This window comes from Eschscholzia californica, unplaced genomic scaffold (assembly GCF_041429995.1).
Source record: "Eschscholzia californica isolate CP2 unplaced genomic scaffold, dmEscCali1.0.p SCAF_4, whole genome shotgun sequence".
In the NCBI taxonomy this organism is placed as follows: domain Eukaryota; kingdom Viridiplantae; phylum Streptophyta; class Magnoliopsida; order Ranunculales; family Papaveraceae; genus Eschscholzia; species Eschscholzia californica.
This window is the reverse complement of record NW_028238461.1, coordinates 25431190-25455799: the sequence shown is the minus strand read 5'-3', so window position 1 is coordinate 25455799 and position 24610 is coordinate 25431190. Positions and strand designations below refer to the sequence as shown.

Sequence of the window (24610 nt, the reverse complement as noted above, 5' to 3'; positions counted from 1 at the left end):
CGCTTTTCCCTCGAACTAGTTGAATTGATTAAAGAAGACCGAGAGCTTCAAGTGTAGCTCCTCTACTTGGGACACCGAATAGTGTATTTAATCTCCCTCCTTGAAAGCTCGCTAGCACTCCAATGGTGGTTTGATAATAAGAAGACCTTCTTCTTGCTTGACTAGAAGATAGCTTGGGAATTAGCTCACTTTCTCCTCTCTACTTGATGTGGTAGAGTAAGAAAGCTTAGAGAGAAATTCCACACCTTATTCTCTGTCCTAAGAGTGTTTATATAGAACCTTAATAAGAATTCACCTCCTTTTAGGTTTCCTAAAACACCCTTTAGAATAAGATTTAGGGAAATAGTCGAAAATAGCAACTAGTTGATATTTTCTCAATTCCCTAAGGATATGACGTCCAAACCCAGCCAAAATTGGCATATTTAATGTTCATAACATAAGGAAACGTCCCTCCAAAAATCAGCCCAATCCGAGCCCTAAAAGTGCCCGAATCGGCCTAGACCCAAAACCCTTATTTCGGGCCTTTTTGCTATCTTTTGCCCAAATTCTATTTAGGCCTGTGAGATATGTTTATGGGACATTCCCAATGTTATATCACACTCCCACTAGTCATATCATCCGATTAAATACCCATTCTTATGTGTAACCCGATGTAGGATCCGATCGAAGTTAGCCGCGAATTACTTCGTAATTCGACGATCGTAGTTGGTTTCTAGCTAAACGCTACGACCCCTAAATCAATCGGACTTGATGATCTTCTTCATCAATTGTCCTAGCCGACATATTGCTCGCATTGCCATCTTGGTCGAAGGACATCTCCTTCAACTCCTTCATCTACCCCCCATATTTCGGGATTGAGGAATGGACCCTGTTGTAGTGGACCCCCCCGGATCTTCTCTTAAATTATAGGGGAGACCTGGTTGAATTTAAGTCAAGTCATACCTTAAGGCACCTAGGATAATCGTACTGAGCTTCTAGTTCTGGGCTTGAGTGACGGACTTGCTTCGGATTCCAGTTTAATTGGCGCGGGATAATCCACTAGTTTTCGGTCTTTTCTTGACTCATTGAACTCAGTCAACTGATGACCATTTTTTTATCATCATGAGTCCCACAACTCCTTAGTGAAAGTAGAGAAACTAAGGAGTAAAAAAACTTAAAAGTCTTTCCTCTTTCGTGTATATGTAGTTTGTGTTAATGATGCCTGATGTTGAATAATTAAATCTTTAAAGTTTGAGAACAAACCTAAACCAAGGTTGTCCGTGAAGCCCAATCATTCTTTGTGTAACATAAATATTTTCGTAGCACTCCATCGCAGGGCTGCTTTTCCGAGCTTGAATTTTCGAGCTTACTTTTGCCAAGCTCGCTTTAGCCAAACTTATATTTTCTGAGCTTGTCGGCGTGTCTATTCGCATGCAATGAAATTAATGCATTTGATTTTGAAGGACAGATTTCATTCCCTTACTCTTTAATTTTTTGCCGTTCGGGCGTCTGATCTTCTAACCATGCATTTTGAGAGTTTATCTTTTAGGTAACTGTGAAGGAGTTGAAGGAGATGTCCTTCGACCAAGGTGACAATGCGAACAATTTATCGGATAGGACAATTGATGTGGAAGAACATCAAGTCCGATTGATTTAGGGATCATAGAGTTGTAGCTAGAGACCAACTACGATCATCGAATTACGAAGTAATTCGCGGCTAACTTCGATCGGATCCTACAACGGGTTACACATAAGAGTGTCAAATTGATCTAGGATATGACTAGTGGGAGTGAGATATAACAATGGGAATGTCCCATAAACATATCTCATAGGACTAAAAAGGAATTAGGCAAAGATAGTACGAAAAGGCAAAAAAACAGGGTTTTTGGGCCTTAGCCGATTCGGGCAGTTCTAGGGCTCGGATTGGGCTGAAATTTTGAGGGGAGATTTCTTACATATCCAGTAGTATGCATTCAAAATATCGTGGTGTTTGGACACCTCCTAATTAGGAAATTGAGAAAATATCATTAGATGCTATTTTCGACTATTTCCTTAAATCTTATTCTAAAGGGTGTTTTAGGAAACCTTTGAGGAGGTGTCTTCTCATTAGGGTTCTATATAAACACTTTTAGGGCAGAGAATAAGTTGTGGAATTTCTCTCTAAGCTTTCTTACTCTACCATATCAAGTAGAGAGGAGAAAGTGAGCTAATTCCTATTAACTATCTATCTAGTCAAGAAGAAAGGAGTTCTCCTTCCAACCACCATTGGTGTGCTAGCTAAACAACAAGGTGGGAGATCAAGTTGATTGCTCGTGTCCGAAGTAGAGGAGCTACGCTTGAAGCTCTTGGTCTTCTCATAAGCAATTGGAAAGGTCCGAGAGAAAACTAGCGAATAAGGTATTTATCTTTCTAGTTTTACTTAGTATTATTATGGGCTTATGCATGTGATCCTGGGAATACTAGTGTAGACATTAGATGTCTTATTTACGCTATAAACACTAGTAGAAGGGTGTAAAACCCAACAAACTGAGCATGGTACCTTCTCTGTAAGTCGTTGGAAACATGTCATTGTTTCGTTGGCTCATGGTCTTAGTCGTTTCTTGTCACATTAATATTATGTCTCACTTGGTCATAGATTTGTCGCCATTTGTGACAACATTCATAACTTGATCAATTTTTTAGGCGTCTTAATTCTATAGCGCTTCTACCGAGACATTTAATCGTCATCTTACCTCTATAAATAACTTGCTTGATGTTTGTTTCTCTTCATGGATAAATTTTACTGAGTTCCTCTTTTTCTTGATATGTTTTCCAAGTCTTCTGATTTCTCTGAATTGAGATGAGGACCTTATTTGAATTTGGTCCTGAGATGGTTTATTCTTTGAGCTTCTCATAGTGGTCGTACTGAAAGGGGGTTTCTCTCATAGTGGGGTTGTTGACCCAGGGTACCACATTAGGACTCTTCATTAGGAAGATGCACGGGACTTAGGCGTCAACGGAGTTTCTTGCTCCACTCAAGTTTTTCAAGGAATCTTGTTAGTGGTCTATTCTGGAAACTTGTTGATTCAAGATAGATCTCGTGGTTTTCCGATCTTCATGCGAGTGGTTCACTCCTGCTCATTTTCCCTTATAACTTGGTAAGTTACAGGGGTTTTGTTTATGAACTTCTCGAATTCTCTGCAAAATTTTTTTGTAATAGAGCCCAAGGAAAATGCTAATTTTTCCATCTTGGATTGTAGTTTTTTTCTGTAATATATGTAAACATGAATAAAATTCTTCTGCGTTTATTTTTGTTCTCCTGGTCGTTCAGTTGGTGACTTTTTTTATTTCCAGAATCAGATAGTCTTTGTTGAACTTTGATTGTCCTACTTTTGTCTCTTCGTTTCTCCACTTGGCGCTTCATGTCTTTAGTCAGCTATTATGCCTCTTAAAATTATGTATGATCGCTTCGATTTCCCAATTGAGTGATTCTGTAAATTTACTCGATCATGGAGAGTTGGGCATCTGTCTTGTCATAGCATCCTTGGTTGTTCGCGTAACCCTTCCTTTGTGGAACATCGATATGACTTTCTTCATGACTCTTGGTGGTCCTGACTTGTTTGTTCGAGATCTTAAAGTGGAATTTGAAGGTATGGGGTTATCAAAATCTATCGCTTGGGTGACTTGACCTGTCTTAATAATTTGGAGATTGTCCTTAATGCTCGCTTATTCTACACCTTGGTGCAATCTGTGGGAAGTGTTCTTGATAATTCAAGACCCAATGGTTTCGAAGTAATGGGGTATCTACTTCGACAGAGGGAGAGGGGTAGGCTTATGGAGCTGGTGGTTCTGGATTCATCTACTCCGACTGAACCTTTATCGACTCTTCCTTTTTACCTTTCTTCTTCTTATTCCTCTGATGCATAAACTTCAATTTTTATACGTTGTAATTTTAGTGAGAAACTTTTGGTAATAGAAATACTCCTTACATTGTTTCGTCTCTCTTTATGATCTTTATTTCTGCATAATTTTACACTTAAATAGAAAAATGTTAATGGGTTGATAAAAACTATGTACAACCTAACTCACTAAGTATATGTCTTAGCTAACTAGATGTGAGGGTTTTCCCTCCTAGAATCCCTACAAAAGGTGAAAAAACATTAGTTTCTCTGTTATATCGACCTATAAATTTCCTGTAATGTTTCATAGTTGTGTCTACCGAGGACTTGACTTGAAATAGTTTTTATCTTCATGCATGGTCATAACTTGGCGTACCAGGATTTGGTTCAGGTCTGCGAGGCAGACCTATGCTTGAATGGTCAGAGGATAGTTTTATCCTTTCAGCCATGTGATTTTTGTTTGACCTTGATTGTAGCTTGGTCTACAAAGATATATTAATTTTTATTTGGAGGCATGCACTACAGGGCTCTGTTGGTGCTCGGGTAGAAGGATTTTTATTTTTTAAGACGCCTTATTGGGTGCCTGGTGAACAGGGCTTGGGACGTCGCCTGTGTTCAGGGCTAAAGGCGTTGAATTTTAGAATTTCTCCTTATTTGTTGGAGACTTGCACAGGACTCCTCCTTAATTTATTTTGAGGTTCGAATAAGACTCCTCCTTGATTTACTTTGAGGTTCGAATATGACTCCTCCTTAATATATTTTGAGGTTCGAATAAGACTCCTCCTTAATTTATTTTGAGGTTCGAATAGGATTCCTCCTTAATTTACTTTGAAGTTCGAATGAGACTCCTCCTTAATTTATTTTGAGGTTCGAATTGGACTCCTCTTTAATTTATTTTGTGGTTGGAATAACACCCCTCCTTAATTTATTTTGAGGTTCGAATAGGAGTCCTCTATAATTTAATTTGAGGTTCGAATTAAATTCCTGCTTAATTTATTTTGAGGTTCGAATAGGACTCCTCAATTTATTTTGAGGTTCGAATAGGACTCCTTCTTAATTTATTTTGAGGTTTGAATGATGGTTGAGTTTAAAAAGTTATATTTAACCGTATCTAAGATAATAAGTGTTGGTTGATACGAATGGTGTCTGAGTTTAAAAAGTTATATTTAACCGTATCTAAGATAATAAGTGTTGGTTTCTATGAATGGTGGTTGAGTTTAAAAGTCTTAATGAAGTACAGTCGACAATATACAAATCTCTCTAGAGTCACAAAGATACTTTAAGAACTTCAACTATGTGAACTTAGAGGTGGTGCCGCCTCTCATTAGATTAAGAGTTTATCTAAGGATATTTCATGAAACCAGGACGCACGTGGCCATATAAGTGCTTGTAACACGCCAAATCTAGATTTCCACGTCGGCCGCCATGAAAACCTAAACTTAAACCATTTCTTCGCAGAACAGTAAACATATACGATATACTCATCAAGGAGACAAATAGCATCGAACATGAAGCTCAAAAAAGTAACAATAAATCAACTACTGAAACTTTACCAAGTTTCTCAAAACTCATAGGATGTCTCTAAATCATAGACACAAATGTCGGACAAGATAAAACATAAATAACACCAAGTGTTTAGGAGATACAACTCCAAATAACTACCTAAAGAAAGAAAGAAAACCACTAAAGAAACTCCTCCAAGGCTAACTATGACTCAAGCAGGTGGCACTTCCCGATTTCCTTGTCCTGAAAAATAAAAGGTTGGGTCAGACCCCAACAAGTAGATTTCGAAACCTCTAAAGCCTCAATAGACAGTTTCAAGAACTACCAAAACAAATAGACAACCACTTATCATGAGAAGATGTCCAAGTATAGTATCCGAGTTGTGACCATTAGAATTAAAGTGTACCACATATGTAACAAACAACAAAAAGCGACATGACGAGTTGGTGTCCACCTTATGTAAGAGTGTGGTCCACAAGGTCATCCATTATGTTAGCGTCGGCCCCATACGCTCCATACCTATATCACATCCGGTAGAGAGGGTTGAACCAACCACAAAACTCTTACAACCCTTCACCAAATCCATCACGTCACACATACATAATATCACACCATTTGTAATAAACAACCAAAAGCAATATGACAAGTTGGTATCCACGTTGTATAAGGTGTGGTCCACAAGGTCATCCATTGTGTTAGCGCCGACCCCATACGCTCCATACCAATATCACATCCGGTAGAGAGGGTCGAACCAACCACAAAACTCTCACAACTCTCCACCAACTCCATCACATCACATGCATATAATAGCATCACACCACAACATACATAAATCAAAATCATATTCGTTAGCATATTACGACATACGAGTTTCATATTTGTAATGTTTGCAAGTAATGAATCAATGATGATAATAGCCTAAAATTCGCATATCATGTTGACTTCTAGCATATGTTCATATATCTATATAAAGAGTATTGTCCAATAGTGAGAGGCATCTAATTATAAGAGTTATATACTAAAATCATGGCAAATAAAGAGGTTTAACCCTAAATATCATTGTAATACATGAATCTAGCATGAAAATGTAAATGAAGATTGTGTGGTTCATCAAGTAGGTCATTATAGCAAATATCCTCAAAATCTAACACATAGATGAGATTCAAAGTGACCTAGAAATAAGTTTGTAGGAATATAAATCTACTACTTATAGTGTATATATATTTGTGTCAAGAACCCTAATCTATGTTCAAGTAATACTAAAATCTAGGGTTAGTAGTGTTATCTAATTTGTCTAGGTTTTCTATAAAAATTGCTATTCAAGCCCTAGAGAGATAGAAATCTACCTTAACCAAAGCAATGTAAGCCCCACACCAAGAAAAACAAAGAAAACAATCACCAAGCTCCAATCCTTCCTTCCTTCTTCTTGGCTCTTTCTCTCTCTAGCACCTTCACTATCCCACCATCACTTTCCCACCAACTTTAACTCACCCCGTGCTGCCTAGTGAGGAGGGGAAAGTAAGTGGGGGAAATAGGATTTAGGTAAAAGAAATTAAAGAGGCTTGGTGCTAAAGGCACCCCAAAAAAAATGATAGGGACACTACAGTGCTAAGCGAGAAAAGTGTGGAGCAAAAGAACAATTACATTGTCTATGTGGTGTAACCGATTTTATTATAAAGAATAGGGTCCGTGGGTATATAGACCAAAATAATATTCAAAAAAGGTTTATGATCCGATCTTCCCAAAACATGGATATTTAGTCCTTTTACATTATGGACATAATAACCCATTCTTTATGAGAGAACTACCGTCCATGTCCCTCCTACAAAAATCACGGGATTTTTAATTTTCCAGGGTGAATTTGGAATGTTTCTAATGTGGGCGTGATTTAGGGGATTTAAAGTAATTAACGTATAAATCCGAAATTTATTTATCTCTATCTTCTAACCGTTTTGGAAAGCAAATCTATTTCCAAACCAATTCACAACAAATCGTAACCAAATCAATTTTCTCTCTCTTTACAGATTTGGAAACCAAATCAATTTTTTCTCTCTTACTATGTAAATTTTTTTCGATTCAAATCAATTTTCTCTCACTTAACTTTCAGATTTGGAAATAGTATATTTTCTAGGATCAATTTAGCGTGATTTGGGGGTTAATATACAAAACATATATATCACTTTCTCTCACTTAACTTTCAGTTTTGGAAATAGTATATTTTTCTGGGAACATTAAAGCAACATATGTTCTCGTTTTTACTCATACATAAATACACATAGAATACAAATTATGAAACAAATACGTAAATTATGTATTATTTATGACGAGAAACCGTCATTTGTCAAGTATACAACATAATTTATCAAATGTATGTGGGTATTGTTCAATAAATTACACATAATTTCTTTTACATTCATCCTTTACATTCTGTTAAAAAAAAAAGTACAAAATCTTCTTTGGTTCAAAAATGGTGCCCATCCATGTACTCTCCATTAGTTTCGTTGACTCACTTCATGATTCTCTTTGAAATTTCATCTGGTATATCAAATCTACACACATAAATACACATACATTAAAGAAAAAAAATTATATATTGTATTATAAACTACATGTACAGTTTCGTAAATTATATACAATGTTTGTCAAATTTTGACAACATTTGAAGATTTTGAGTAGTTTGGTAAACTTATCAAGGCTACTGTTGTGGGTGAAAAGTACACGTAATGGTAAATAAATAATACATAATTTATGTGCACTTATACATAAATTATATACATAATGGTAAGAACATGAAGATATACGTAAATTATATATACATTATTGCAAAGTACACGAGATTTGATAGTAAAGCGAAGTATTTCTACTAATGAAATGAGTACTGTTTTGGTGTTAAAGTACGGGTAATGTTCTATAAATTACCCATAATTTACTATGAATTGTGGTAATTTACGATACAATACATGTACTGTAAATTCTGTTATGAGTAACCGTACGAAAGAACAAATGTTTCATAAATCCGTACGGATTGAAAACCAGATCTGAAGAAAAAAAATGAGAATATCATTAAGCTTAAACTACAAATCTAAAGATATCTGCTATGATGATTGATTGCAATAATGTCAAACTCGAGTTGAAGGATTAAACATCAAGATAAAAAACATAAATAAAATTTTAAGAGAGAGAAAGAAAATAAACATCAAACATTCGATTGATGATTGATAATCTGATCTCACGAAATATCAGAAACAACAGAAGATTAAACATAGATCTAAAGAAATATGATATTATCACTGGATGCAAACATAACATACTAACTTTGAAGGAATCATTGAATAAGGAATAAACATAAAAATCTTAAGCAGTTATGAAAATTTTAGAGAGAGAAAATAAACATCATACATTCGAAGTTAATGAATTAGTAAACAGATCTTATAAATATGTATCATAAATCTGATACGTTTTATAATAGAGCGAAATAATTAGGGTTTTAGTTATAAGAAGAAATATTAGATATTAACAATGGTGTTTATAAAGATTTCGAAAGTATTAAACCTGATAAATGATGAATTTGGACAGCAATATAATGTAGAAGAAGAAGATTTTTAGAGAGATCAAATAAAGAGTTTCCGTTACTGAAAATAATAAAGATATCCTTACTTTGAATAGAAACATGATTGGAGAGAAATATGGGAGATAATAATAAAGATATCCTTACTTTGAATAGAAACATGATTGGAGAGAAATATGGGAGATAATAATAAAGATATCCTTACTTTGAATAGAAACATGATTGGAGAGAAATATGGTAGATAAATATGGAAAAAGATATGCATATATTTCGAAGATAAATCAGTTATAAAATATGGAAAGGTTAGATTAGGGATTATGAAATAATATTTATTCTAGAGATTTGTGTTTTCTCTCTAGATGAGACCAAATGGACTAGATATCCATTTATATTATTTTTTTGGTTTTAAAACCCTTTATAGGATTAGAGAGGATTATATCTACTATTAGGACCCGTTTTTTGGACTATAAACCCAAAAATTCTAAGGAATAACTGGTTTAAAGCTAATAGCTACGTGGGTTTTTGATCAAATTTTATGCACTTACAGTAAGGAATTGTTCAAATCTAGATATACCATATTTTATGTTCTAATACTACTACCTTTGTTTTGGCAAAGGTGTTTTATTAATGACTAAGCATAGCCAAAGTCCTAATTATAGTGCAGATTGTATATATTTTTTGTCGAAACAATACCTACCATCTTTTCGAGCTTATCTTCAACAAAAAGAAATAAAATTAAAAAGTGAATGAACATTTGAGAATCATATAATATGGAGATGCATAAATTGATTATCGTTTACAATAAAGATGTATAGTTTGAGGATTGAGAGCAAATGTGTGGAAAGATTTTTAAAAATAACAATTTGAAGAAAAATTGCGTGATATGCAGTAAAGCCTTTGATTTTATGCCCCATACATGTTTCGATATGCAGTAAAGCCATTGATTTTATGCCCCATACATGTTTCTCAAGAGTATGACGGACAACACATGCTAAGCAATTAAAAAAAAATAGAATTGAAATAATTTTATTAAAAATTCAAATTAAAATGTTTCATAAATTGAAGGGAAATGCTAAATGTACAAAGAATCTTTGACAAGATTCTTGACAAAATGCTAAATGAACGGTCCCGATAAAAGTAAAACTTTGAAAAACTTTGATTAACTTTTGTTTTTTTAGTGACAAAGACTTTGTACATGTAGCACTCCCTTACATTGAAATTTGTAAATAGAACTTTATTACGAAGAAGACAAAATATATGAGCTAAATTCTTTCTATTCTTGTTATTTATCTATTTTATTATAGATAATTGTGTAATGTTAAAGAAACCTTATGTTAGTATTTTTCAATACTAATGATTATGTGGAGTTAATATGAGGCTTATAATATATAATATGTTGGCTATTTCGATTAAGAGTCCTTAGTGGTCTAATTAATTATTATGTGGATCTATTTAATATCAGTTACATTGTGTGGGGGGCATATTATAGATATGCATTGTGTAGAACCCTTAAGTATTATTACTATAGAATGATGGGCTCTTTAGTAATAACTTTGGTAACTTTCAATAGCTGGTTGGTAATTCCGATCCATAAATGGGCAAATCCCTGAACAAGAGAGATACGACTCTGATTTTGTTCTCTTCCCATTAAGACAAAATTACTACAAAGATCTCTCTAGGTTTAGAAGATTTTGCTTCATCGTCATCATCATGGCTTCTAATGATTCAGGTAAGTAACTCATTTAAATTTCATTTCTCTATTCATCAAATATGACTCCTGGAATGTTTTTCATTGTTTAGACTTAATAATATGTTTGATTCATGTTTATAATGATGAAAAATCCTAACACCTTCTATCTTATTTACTAAAATTCTCACTCAGAAACACATGTATGATCTTTCCGTTTTTCTTTCAGCATGAACATTATTACCTGTTTGAGTGAAAGAAGAAGAAGTAGTAGAAGAAGAAAAGATAAAGTATAAACAGAAGTATAACAGGTTGTAGTCAAGATTAAAATTTGTACTTATATTACTGAAGTGTGAAAGAAAAAGAAGAAAAATAGAAAAGAAAGTTTAACCAGAATTAAAACAGGTTGCAATCACGATTAAAATTTGTACTAATATTAGTGAAGTGCAGAACTCGAATCAAGTAAGAAGCGATAGTTGTTCGTTCTTGACTATTGCAATTTAGGCATATCTTATATGTACCCCAATATTTGTTGGCCTAGATCGACATTCATATCATAATTTGTATAAGATTCATCTCATGAAACATTTGTATAAGATTAAGAAAAAACATATAATAAATAATTAATGAAGAAATGTAGTTGTACCATATTAACATTGTGTTCCTATCTCTGTAAATATTACAACAATTAAGAGAGTTTCACTCAATCTTAGTTTCAATATTAGGCTGAATTGAGTTCTTAAACCGACTGTTTGCTTCTAAAGTGCTACGAATCCCCCATATATATGTTAAATCATAAAAATGTTGAATAATGGAGGAGGACCACTTAGGTTGATTAACAATCGAATGAACTAAGTTGGTGTGCTATAGTTGAGAGTAAATCAGGTTATTATAGAAAAGTAGAGCAGCCTAAAGTCAAAACCAATCCATTGATGAACATTAAATTTTAAGGAGGATGAATGAAAAATTTGGTGGTAGAAAGACAGGTTTCTGGGGGATGGAATTTGAATGATATAATGAATGAGGGGGAGTAACTCAAAGGGATGATGAACAGTCATGAAGTATTTGATATCAGGGCTCCTCTTAATTGAAAGAAAATTAGATCTTCTCAGATACCAAAGGGATGATGAACAATGAATGAGAGAGAATAACTCAAAGGGATGATGAACAATCATGGAGTAGTAAATCTAGTTGCCAATTTTTCTCGGCCACCGCTTTGGGGAAAGCAAAAAAAAATTTCAGGGAAGACGGTGGAAAACCAGAAGTACACGATCCAAACGCACCTTATCTCTTAACTCTCTCTTCTCCGGCCACCGGCGGCCGGCTGACGGTCTCTCTCTCCTTTCTCTCTCTCCTCTCTCTATCCCTCTCTCTCCTCTCTCGCTCTTCTTTTTCTCCTCTCTTTTTGCTCTCTCTTTATCTCTCCCTTCTTTGCATCTCTCTTCTCCCTCTCTTTCTCTCTCTAAGTTCCTGCGAGGGGAATGGTCCCTTCGCCGGAACCCTTCGTCTGGAAAACCAGACAAAGGAGGACTCCTTCTTCTGGATCTGGACTCTTCAGATCCAGGCGAGCTTCGCCTGATTCTACCAGACAAAGTTTCGTCTGGTTTTCCAGACGAGGGTTTCGGCGAAGGGGGCTCCCCTTCGCCGGAATTTTGAGGAAAAAAAGAGAGTAAAAAGAGAGAAGAGAGAAGAAAAAGAGAGAAGAGAGATAAGATAAAAGAGAGGGATGAAAAGAAAGAGAGGGAGATTGATGACCAGAGTTGTTGTCGCCAGAAATAATGGTCGTCGGAGTTGATGTTGGTGAGAAGGAAGATGGTGGAAGAAGACATAAGAAGTGGATAGTGTTTGGAGGAAACAAAAAAAAAATTGTTTCCACCCAAAACTTATTGTCCCAGAAACTTTGCTTCTTTCCCCAAAACATTGGCCTTTTTCTGTTTTTTGTCTTATTCAGATTGTCCTAGTCATAACCAAGTTGTTTTGTAATATAGATTGTCGGGAGATTGTTGGAGTTTTTGGACAAAATGATTAATAAAATTACTTTTATACTTAATGCATGTTTGGGGACATAAAATCCCGAAAACGAATCCTAACAACGGTGACGGAAATCAGAGAGCTTAGGAATGGTTTTGTAGATGTGTAGAACTTCTTTGTTTTACTGTAAAGCTTAACTATTTGGCAGATCATATTAATAAATTTGCCAGGCAAGTTTGTCTGATCTATATATGGGATTCAATTCCCATTTTCTTGTGTTTTTTTTAGTTAAACCAGAATTTTCATTCATGAGTAGGAATTCAGTCCAATACATACATGGTTTTGAGACTTTTGACACTTGGAGTACAACATGCGATTTACAAAATTAATTGACAACATGAGACTTACAAAAGTAAATTACAACATGAAGCTAAAGAAGTACACGATTACAATAACAAAATAACAAAATGAAAAGACCCTAAAGGTCACGAAATGAAAAGATCCTAAATATCACAAATTAGAAGAACATAAATGGCTTAAACTTTATTATTCTCAAATATATGTAAGAAGGAAGAACCAAGCAGAGGTTGTTGATTGAATAAGATGTAGTCATTTTGATTTGATAAGTTATTCTCTTTTTGATTTAATAGATGTTATCCAATCTTCTTTTTTGTGCTCGGGATTGAAAATTACGTTTCCAGGACAGCCTTAACAAATATCATTATGAAAGCAAAAGTTTGAAAAAAAAAATCTCATAAGTTGGTGATCAAGAAGTTGATACTGTGAAGCAAGTTTTTATTAAAAAACCTCACATCCATGACCATCATCATTCCTTATCAAACTGTTTTTAGAGTGAGAAAGTCTCATATACAGCAAAATGAAAGATCTCTATGAGTCTCAATCCATCAGGTCGTGGCACAAATTTCTTCTTCTCTCTGATGACGAACACGCCGACAATGAATTTTTTTATTATTGGATCCATCATCCTTAAGCAGAGAAGAACCCTTTTAGTTTTATGGAGATTGATGATAAAGAAACTAGTCGGAGGAGTGATGAAGGTCGACAAAATCACGCCGGGTCGCACCCTAACCGTCTCTCTCGCACTCCTTGCTGAAGATTTTGTATCTATAGCCAGCCACACTTGTGGTATTGGTTTCTCTTGTCAAGAAGAAAAAGATGATAGATTAACACCGAGAAATCGCTACCCATACCACCTTCCTCGTTTCTGTCTCTCCATTCTACTCCAAAATGATAATAATAGATCTAAAAGATAATATATACAAACAAAGAGAAAATCCCGGCGAAGGGATCCCTCCCTTCGCCGGAGGAAAACAAGAAGATCTCAAACTTTCTCTCTAGGACGGAATTGGTTATTCAAGAATTCGTTTTTCCCTAATTTCTTGTGTAAATACTGTAAGAATGATGTAATTTTGGGAGTATACTAATTATGGAGATCTCATGATTAGACAGTTGAGACTTAACATTGTAAACTAATTAATCCTTTGTCCAAAATTCATAGCACCCCAAAGTTCCCAAACATATTAAGATTCTTTACTCTATACCAATCAATTTTGACTGTTGAATCCCCATTTCATCTCAATCATCAGATCTTCGGAACAGTCTCAGACATATACGACGATGGTGTCTGAGACAATGAGATCCTAATGGCTTAGGTGATCATTGTTTTGGACGATCATTACATCAAAATAAAAAATTAACATAGTATCTCATGGATAAATTGAAAGACAGAATTAGAATATAAACGGAAACAAGAGCCAATTCAAAAAGCTATAAAAACATCCCTACATCTGGCCCAGCCACGTAACCCGACCAAAATTCAGCTAGGATTATGGCTAGAGTCGTTAATCTAAATGCAATGAGATGCCATGGACAATCCATGACCTCCCATTGCCAATATATCTTATTGGGCCCTAATCCATGTGAGTTGTTCAGATGCTAGTTAGAAATGCTTCAATTTTTGCAGCCATTCGTTGTAAACCAGAGTCATACTTAGAAATCAAATCATCAAGTACAAACCCTTTGACTGGGTCAACAACAAATGACCATTCAATTAAACAACCTTCTTCTTTATCATCTTCATACTCATGGCTGACCTTCATTGTGGAAACATAAGATTTGAACCCAATATTACAATCAATAATCTCATAAGTCAAACTCCTTTCAACTAAATCAATGGCTACTAATTTCTCAGTTGACCAACTGATCTTCTCCTTGCCATTGGAAGGGATACTTGACCCGGCACAATAGCGGATACAACCTGGTTGACCCGATTGACCTTGGATCCCATAACAAGTTGAGAGAGTTGGAAACCATTTGTGTAAGTTGAAGAAGTCTTGTAAGATTATCCATACCTGATCTGCTTTTGGACCCTTCAATTTTGCACTCACTTTTCCTGCCCACTTAAGATTTGGCTCCATGAACACAGTATCCCAGTGTGTGGTGAGTATTTTTAGAGAGAGGAACTATATTTGTGTAGTGAGAGAAAGGAGGCATAGAGAGAAACTTAATTGTGGAATCAATTTAAGTCACTCACTCTGTGAAGAGTCTCTTTTTCCGGTTCCTTATTTTCCGAAGAGGAGTTGATCGTTTTGTAAGAGGCACACAACTAGGGGTGATATCGGGCGGGTTCGGTCTGGCTCAGGAATAATAGAGTCGGATTCGGACGGATCAGGCACTACTATGTCTAGCCCGCTACTAGTTGCCGGGCGGATCGGGCCGGACACATTCCACTAATTCACTGTCTGTAGCCCGCCCGAGCCCGCCTGCCCGAGCGGGCTCTGTAGGTGACGAGCCAGACGGGCTCAGATTATTATATTTAAAAATTACAAAAATACTAAAATTGGTCCTCTCAACGATTCAGAACCTCATTACTGAGTTCAATCAACTAAGTTCAACAAAAAAAAAAGTGCAATCAACTAAGTCTTAATTAAGGAAGGGCCTCAAAATTTCAAGTCTTAGCGTTTTAGGAATTTCAAACGTGTTCATGATGAAGTAACAAGCATTAGTGTTTTAGGAAATTTCAAACTTGTTCATGAAGAAGTTCAACTGACAGGAAATGATGGAAACACATACTGCAGAATTAGTCGAAATTTACACTCAAGATGAACACGTCTCTTCTTTAGCCAATTACGTTGCTAAATTGATGGTGACAATCTCAACAAAAAAAAATTTGATGGTGACAATTAGGAATATCAGTCCTCTAACCAAAATTACAACATAACTAACAAACATTAAAATATTATTAACCAAAATTACAACATTACTAAACAAGATTCATCAATCCAGAGAGATATTTACACAATGAAAATCTCAAAAATAAAATAAAAAACAAATGAAGAACATTTATCCATGTATATTTGTTTGATCTAACTTTTTTAAGATTTGTTTTACAACATGAAAAATTAAGAAAAAAAACAATTAAAGTAAAGGGAGATCCTAGAGTGCCCAATTTTTTGGGCATTTTAATGCCCAGCTGATGTGGAATCACTAAAAGACAAGGTTTTTTCAAAGTTTGACTACGGTGGGGACCGTTTTTGTTTCTAAATGAGGAAATATGTCACCCTCTAAGTACCAATGTCTAAGGGGGGGGGTAGTGGTTGGGGACATTGGGGGACATTTTCATGTCCCCCAATGTCCGTGTTATTGGTTGGGGACATTTGAAATGTCCCCAAATGTCCGTGTTATTGGTTGGGGACATTTCAAATGTCTCCAAATGTCCCCAAATGTCCGTGTTATTGGTTGGAGACATTTCAAATGTCTCCAAATGTCTGTGTTATTCGTTCGGGACACGAAATTGGGGACATTTCAAGACAAATTGTTTTTGGGGACATTTGGAGACATTTTAGTGTAAATTTGGAGAGCTTTTGGAGAGAAAATGTCTCTCAAAATATGGAAGACACTTGGGGACATTTGAGTAAGGAAGATAATAAAAATAATTATTATTACCAAATCATATTATAATAATATTATCTTATTATTATATTACTACATTATTGTATTATTATTATTATTATTATTATTATTATTATTATTATTATTATTATTATTATTATTATTATTATTATTATTATTATTATTATATATTTGAGTAAGGAAGGTAATAAAAATAATTATTATTATCAAATCATATTATTATAATATTATCTTATTATTATATTACTATATTATTGTATTATTATTACATTATATTATATTATATTATATTATATTATATTATATTATATTATATTATATTATATTTATATTATTATATTATATTATATTATATTATATTATATTATATTATTATTATTATATTAATATTTAACTATATTAAATAATAAATATTTACCAATTGTCCATCAATGTCCACAGATATCTACAGATGTCTACGAAAGTCGAAAAATATATATTTGGAAATATTAATTAATTTTTTTTATTTCATATGGTAAGACAGTAATAATATTAAAAATAATAAATATCTATCAATGTCCACAGATATTCACGGATGTCTACGAAAGTCGAAAAATATATTTTCAAAGTAGTAGGGCAAATTTATTTCGTATGATTAGACAATAATGATTACATTAAAATAATAAATGTCTACCAACTGCCATCAATGTCCTCAGATATCCACAGATGTCCACAAAAGTCGAAAAATATATTATTGAAACATGAGTACAAATATATTATTTCATATGGTTTGACAATAATGATAATATTAAAATAATAAATGTCTATCAATTATCTTTCAATGATGAGATGATAATAATAATAATAATAATAATAATAATAATAATAATAATAATAATAATAATAATAATAATAATAATAATAATAATAATAATATCCACTACACATTTTGTCCATGGATTCAATATGTTGAAATGTCCCCAGGACATTTTGTCCATGAACCAAATGTCTTGAAATGTCTCTGAGACATTTTGTCTATGAATCAAATGTCCTGAAATGTCCATAAAGACATTTTGTCTACGGACAAATGTCCCGAAATGTCTTGAAATGTCTCTAGAACATTTTGTCTCTGAGTGTCCTCCAATGTCCTGAACCACTACCCCCCCCCTAAGTCACTCTATCATTTCCCTATAGTAAAACCTAGAAACATATCTATTATATAAAACAGAAGGGAAAACGATGACTGGGACAAACATCCTTATTTAATTATACATATTGTCTAGAAGTCCTTTTCAAAATTTAAAATGTAGTCCTTCGTAGAAATAAAGTTACCTATTCAAAAAACAATAATTGTTTCCTTCTTAAAAATAAAATAATTAATTTAAGAAAACAAGAAACAAAATAAATTTCAAGGGTTAAAAAAAGAAATTAAAATCTCTCTCTCTCTCTCTTTCAATAAAGAAATTAAAGGGTATCTCTCTCTCAATAAAAGAAACAAAAAAATAATAACTAATAAAAATCTCTCTCTCAATAAAATATAACAATAAATTTCGTAACATTTGAATAATACAAGTGTCCGTGCCCTACGGCACGAGATATACCTTAGTCTATATAATAAAACAGAAGGGAAAACGATGACTGAGACAAACATCCTTTTTTAATAAAGGATATTGTCTAGAAGTCTTTCTCAAAATTTAAAATATAGTCCTTTGTAGAAATAAAGTTACATATTTAAAACACAATAATCGTTTCCTTTTTAGAAATAAAATAACTAATTTAAGAAAAAAAAGAAACAAAATAAATTTCAAGGGTTTAAAAAAAGAAATTTAAATCTCTCTCTCTTTCAATAAAATAGTAACTAATTTAAGAGAGAAGAAACAAAAAATAATAATGACTAATAAAAATCTCTGATCTCTCTCGATAAAATATAACAATAAATTTCGTAACATTTTATTTAATATAAAAGAAATTGTTACAAGATTGTTGGTTTATCTTTATATTAATATTTTGTACCGAATATTACATTTTTGGGTAAGATAGGTTTATGAAATTTTATTTGATTTCACCAACAAGGGAAAACGATGACTGGGACAAACATCATTTTTTAATAAAGGATATTGCTTAGAAGCCCTTCTCAAAATTTAAAATATAGTCCTTCGTAGAAATAAAGTTACCTATTTAAAAAACAATAATCTTTTCCTTCTTAGAAATAAAACAACTAATTTAAGAAAAAAGAAACAAAATAAATTTCAAGAGTTAAAAAAAGAAATTAAAATCTCTCTCTCAATAAAATAATAACTAATTTAAGAGAAAAGAAACAAAAAATAATACAAAAAAATAATAACTAATAAAAATCTCTCTCTCAATAAAATATAACAATAAATTTCGTAACATTTGATTGATACAAGTGTCCGTGCCCTAGGGCACGGCATATACCCTAGTATATATATATCATCATAATATCAAATCAGAAAAAATAGTAACTAATGTCTAAGATGATGTTCAAAGGCTTAACCGCGTCATGTGATCCGAATATAATCGGGGTATACCGAACATCATCTTATCTTCTTAATCGGAGAAAATGAGGAAGAAGTCTTCGGTTTTAGTTTATCATGGTCTCTTACTCTCACTCTTACATGAGATTCAAGAAGGGAGAGAGTAAATGTTAATGGAAGTTAGAGAGAGAGAAAGAGAGGGAGAGAGAGAGAGAGGGGGAGAGAGAGAGAGGCAAAGATTAGGGTTAGGGTAAAGTTTTGTCGGTTGAAAGTTGAAACCCTATTTTTAAGTCCAAGGGGTGTACCCTATTTAATCCAACGGCTGAGGTGTACTCAGTCGTTGGATTTAAAGGTGGACATAGGGATCTTCTAGCGAGTAGCGGGTAGATCTTGCTGGGCGGGTGTTTAGGGTCGGGAGTCGGATTTGAGGGCCTGTCCGAGTCCCGACTCTACAAGCCCGATTCATCGGGCCGGGTAAGCCCGACTCGGGTAGACTGCGGTCTTCGGGTCTAAACGGTCCGGGCCTCGGGTTCCCGGACCGTTTTCCCACTCCTACACACAACCATAATCTTGGCTAGGGGTGGGAATCGGGCGGATTCGGTCGGGCCAGACTCTAACTTTCGCGGGTACGGGCGGATTGGACTTGATAGTATTCTGTCCGATCGGACTATTGGGTATGTCGGGCCAGACAAATATCATCAGCTTTGTGCCCGCGGCCCGATTCTACCCGCGAACCCGTTCGGGCTCGGGTGGACGGGTCACGGGCTTTTTGATTAAAAAATTATAAAAATTAATCTAAGATATCAAAATTAAACTAAATTCATCCCCTATACATCATTCAATCTTTTTCAATACATGATTCAATTTTTATTTACATCATTTAACATAACAAAAAAATGAAATATAAATGAGATCCAGATGTAAAATACATGATTCAAGTTTACATGATTCACAGAAGCTTCGATTTTGGTTACAAAATAAAGAGAGAGAGAGAGACAGAGATTCATACAAGGTTATGAAATGAACTAAGAATACAAGCTCTTGAAGGAAGCACTAATATGGTTGTGAAAATCCAAGAATTCAGAATATTAAGTATCATATAACGAATTAAAGCTAACAGATTAGTTATAAAATATAACAAATTAAAGATAAAAGACTAGTCAAACCCTAAGTTTAATATTGATCAAGCTTTCAAATTCCAGAGTTCATTTCTTTAAATCTTGAAGGAAGTACTTCATCCCTTATTGCCCTCATATGTCTTTCATATTTTGAGAAACATTTTCTCTCCAAAAACTCTCCAAAGTTACACTAAAATTTCTTCAAATTTCCCCAAAACCAATTTGTCTTAAAATGTCCATAATTTCGTGTCCCAAACAAATAACACAGGCATTTCAGGACATTTGAAATGTCCCAAACGAATAACACGAACATTTGAAATGTCCCCAACCAATAACGCGGTCATTTGGGGACATTTCAAATGTCTCCAACCAATAACACGGACATTGGGGGACATGAAAATGTCCCCCAATGTCCTGATCCACTACCCCCCCCCCCCCCCCCCCCTCTGAAACACATAAACCTGAACTATATACTGCATAAAAGGATCCAATTTACATGTAGAAATGAGCCTAAATATGTTTCGAAAACATTATTTTCGCCTTTTAAGATCCATGAACCTGATTGATATGTACGCATCATTTTTCACACAATTTTCAATTGAATAATAGAAATACTATACAGAAATTTGAACCTAAAATAGAGAACATTAAACTTAAATCATATACGCATAATCTAATTGAATAGTAGAATTCCGTAAATTACTATTGTGAAAAAAAAGTGTGTAGTTAAAAAAGTATGTAGTTAAATTTAAATGAGACAATGTAAATGTTGTACGTTGAGATCTAATTTTAAAACTAATAAAATCAGTATTCTCTAACAATAGGACACCAATTAATTCTTTTTAAAGGGATATAACACTAAATATAATAACAGGAAATAAGGTCGAAGATCCAATTTTAAACTTTTTTAAGTTATAAAGACAAATTATATTTTTTTGATTAAAAATCTAAAATCTGTATTTTTTTGTTAAAAGTTCAAATGTTTGCATTTTGTTTAGTTAAAAAAGCAACAACTTTTGTTGTTGGAAGGTCTTGCAAAACGGTTGCAAGGTCTTTCAAAATTGTTTGAAGGTCTGTAAAGTGTAAAAGGAACTGTTACCTTGTTTGTAATTTGTAGAGTGTAAAAGGATAAGTGCTAGAGGGACCTGATAGATACTTATTTTAACGAGGACATAAGAAAAGCGATTCTTAGTATCAATATTCATCCCAATGCAAACGACAACATGATATGGACTTTAACTAAATCGGGTAAATTTACTTTGAAATTGATGTATTTTCATTTACGAATGAGAGGCACTAATGCAGAACTTATGAATTGGAATTTCATTTGGAATATTCAAACCATCCCACGGATAAAACTATTCCTTTGGAAATGTTGTACTAACAGCCTCCCGGTTCGGGCAAAAATCGGTAAATACATTGGTAATAACTATATGTGCTCTTTCTGTACGGATAATGAAACTATTTCACGTATTCTGCTGCACTGTCACTATGCTCGTGCTATTTGGCTCTACTTCAATATCAGAACGAGTAATTTTCCTACAGTGGTAGATTGGATTGTTTTTTGGCAAACTATGGAGGAAGCAGGTATGGCAATGATGGCTAAAATAATGTGGTTCATATGGAAAGCGAGATGTGAGAAAAGCCTCGGAAAGATTGACGCTACACCTCTACAGACCATTCGCAGGATTCAATGCTTCGACACCACCATGCTGGTATCTGAACCTCAGAAAAAGAAAGCTAACAAACCTAGGTGGCAACCTCCGGATCCTCCGTTTCTCAAGATCAATGTGGATGCCTCATTCATCAATTATGCTGAACCAGCTGGTATTGGAGGTATCATTCATGATGACTGTGGAGACTTCATAATAGCAAGGGCGGACTCCATCAGAGGTCAAACAGCAGAGGAGTGCGAAAGTATAGCGATTCTGGAGGCAATCAAATGGGCGTCCGAACTCAACATTACCCATCTCCAGATTGAAAGTGACAATTGCAACCTCATCAATTATCTTAGAGATCAGCACAATGACATAAATTGGCAATCGAAGAACTACATGGAAGAAATCAAATCCCTCAGTAGGAACTTCGTGCAACTCCAGTTCCAGTACGGTCCGAGGACAATCAATACCCAAGCGGATCAATTGGCTAAATGGGGACGGAAAGCTACAGAGAGGCGAAAATGGAACTCCAAAGAGGCGATGAAGTCGGATCTGAGATTGTAATTAGTTTTGGTCTTGTTTGTTGTGTTTTCTTTCAGCAAAAAAAAAAAAAAGAGGGTTGGGTTATGGGCTTTTTACACAAATTAGGAGAGAGAATGAAAACAACAAAAGTTTATAGAGGAAAAGAAGCAAATATTAAGTATAATTTACTAGTTTAGATTTTTGAAAGCTTAAGCTTTAAGTAGAATTAAAGCCAGACCAGGTGTCAAGTTTAATTAGATTTTTTAATTGTTTTTGTGGGCCCCACTCTTTAATTGGTTGTTACCTCCCAAACAGGCACATAACTTGCAATCAAAAGAAAAGCACGGTAAGGCGTTTGGGCTAGTTAAAGTGGGTTTGGGCGTTTTCTTGAGCATTAATTGTTTTTGGAGGTGCCTTTAATCAACCAAAATTTTGGGGCCCTACAAAATATGAGGCCCAAAGCAGCCGAAGCGGCTGTTTTGGGCCGCAGCCGCCCCGGTAGGTATGGCTTTGTTCCAAAAGATTATGCAAGTTTTGTTGTTGTAGCTGCTCATGGTGGGGCGTGTCCCATTAGTGTCGTGCACCATGAGTGGCAAGCTATTGATGCAGGGTCAGGCTTGATTGTAGCATATGGGTATGAAAGGATTGTTGTTGCAACTTACTCCAAGAATGCTTGTGATTTGCTGAATAGGCTTGGAGTTTTGCCACCATTGAAGTCTTTACTACTTTGGAGGAGGATGAAGCAGTGGCAGATCAATGTTACCAAGAATGCTTGTGATTTGCTGAATAGGCTTGGAGTTTTGCCACCATTGAAGTCTTTACTACTTTGGAGGAGGATGAAGCAGTGGCAGATCAATGTTAGGGCTAGGGGGTCTAAAGACCTCCTCAACTTTTATAAAATAATGTATCATATTTAATGATGACCAATACGTGGACAATCAATTTTCTTATATGGACAACTATCTTCGGGCACGGTGTGAGTCAAACATGTTTGACTTAGTTAACTTTGATTTAATAAGGGGAGAACTTTGCAGGGACTTAAATATTAACACTAATTAATCCCACCTACCGAAGCCTAAAGGGATGAATGGAACAAAAAAGATAAGAGAGAGAGGGAGGTTGTTATAGTACTAACCTAGTGTCACGACCTTACTTTCTCGGTAGGCGTCGTGCGGCACTAGTGCGCACTCTAAGTACAAGTCAGCCAACAAAGTAATATTCCAAAACTCAAAAGTAGCTACAAAAGAAGGCAACAAGAATATATTGATTGATAATGAAAGCTTACAAAGAAAGACAAGCATATGACTAAAGAAGCTTCCTAAAGGCTAGGGAAGCTTATGGCTCTTCGATTGCCCACTATTTGGAAGGTAGGGGTCTTCTACTCAAAGTTTACCATCCACTCCCCTACATAATGCAAAATATATGTTTCACCTATTCTCACAAGGAAACATCAATGTTTTTAACCAAGCATAGTTGTTGGAAAATAAAGACGTCTTCGTCCCCGTGCCAAAGGGAAGCTATCTATATTCAAGGCACTATGCTATGCACGCTCCAAAAATATGTCGGCCTAGCGCAAGGCGTATGCTATACTTCTTACAATGGATAAAAAGTAAAAGACAGGGGCAGTCGAAAATACCAACAAGGCTTGACAAGACGGCCGTGACAGATTCCCCCACTTGTTACGTCGACGTCCTTGACGACTTTGCTGCCAAGTACTCCAAGATCTTTTCTGCATGGTCGACCAGGGAGCTGCCGCGTTCCCAACTGGCTTCGGCTTCTGGCAAGTTCTTCCACTTCACTAAGTACTTGACGGTGGCGACTTGTGATAGGCCTAAAATAAGTCTATTCCCGCAAGTGTACCGGATCAAGTTATAGTAGTTCTAGTAAGTCCGAAAATCGTTCCAAGGGATAACTAACTTCACCTAAATCTTAAATCAACACCCTTTGTGATTTTGATTGGATTTTGGAAAACAATTTAAATAAGAAAAGGATGATAGACTAAGAAGAAGGTAAACAAGATAGGAAAGAAATCTAGGGGTTTTGGTTCCACCACATAAATTGGGTTTTGGTTCCACCACATAAATTGACTATCTAAAACATGCATTCAATTAACAAATTCCTTTTTTTACATTTAACTCAAAATCTAACATAATAAACTATTTAGATTTCGGAAGATATTCTTAATTAACACATTTAAAAATCATATATATTTGATTGACTATCATATAAAACTAAATTCCTAAACTATCATTCATTATCTAAAAAGCATATCTCATCTAATAACTTAATAAAAGAATGAAATATCTAATTATAATGCAT

At 34.6% G+C, this 24610-nt stretch overlaps 1 protein-coding gene across 1 annotated transcript; it reads right to left on the bottom strand.

The window, feature by feature from the left end:
* Positions 1-14285: 14285 nt before the first annotated feature.
* LOC147543854 (lachrymatory-factor synthase-like) lies at positions 14286-15192 on the bottom strand. The gene has a single exon (XM_086634533.1). It carries the CDS (start codon positions 15022-15024, stop codon positions 14536-14538), a length of 489 nt encoding a protein of 162 aa, XP_086490659.1. The 5' UTR covers positions 15025-15192; the 3' UTR covers positions 14286-14535.
* Between the last annotated feature and the right edge of the window lie 9418 nt (positions 15193-24610).

Bases quoted from the DNA above. Each gene is read 5' to 3' on its own strand.
- LOC147543854 (XM_086634533.1), bottom strand. From the start codon at position 15,024: ATGGAGCCAAATCTTAAGTGGGCAGGAAAAGTGAGTGCAAAATTGAAG.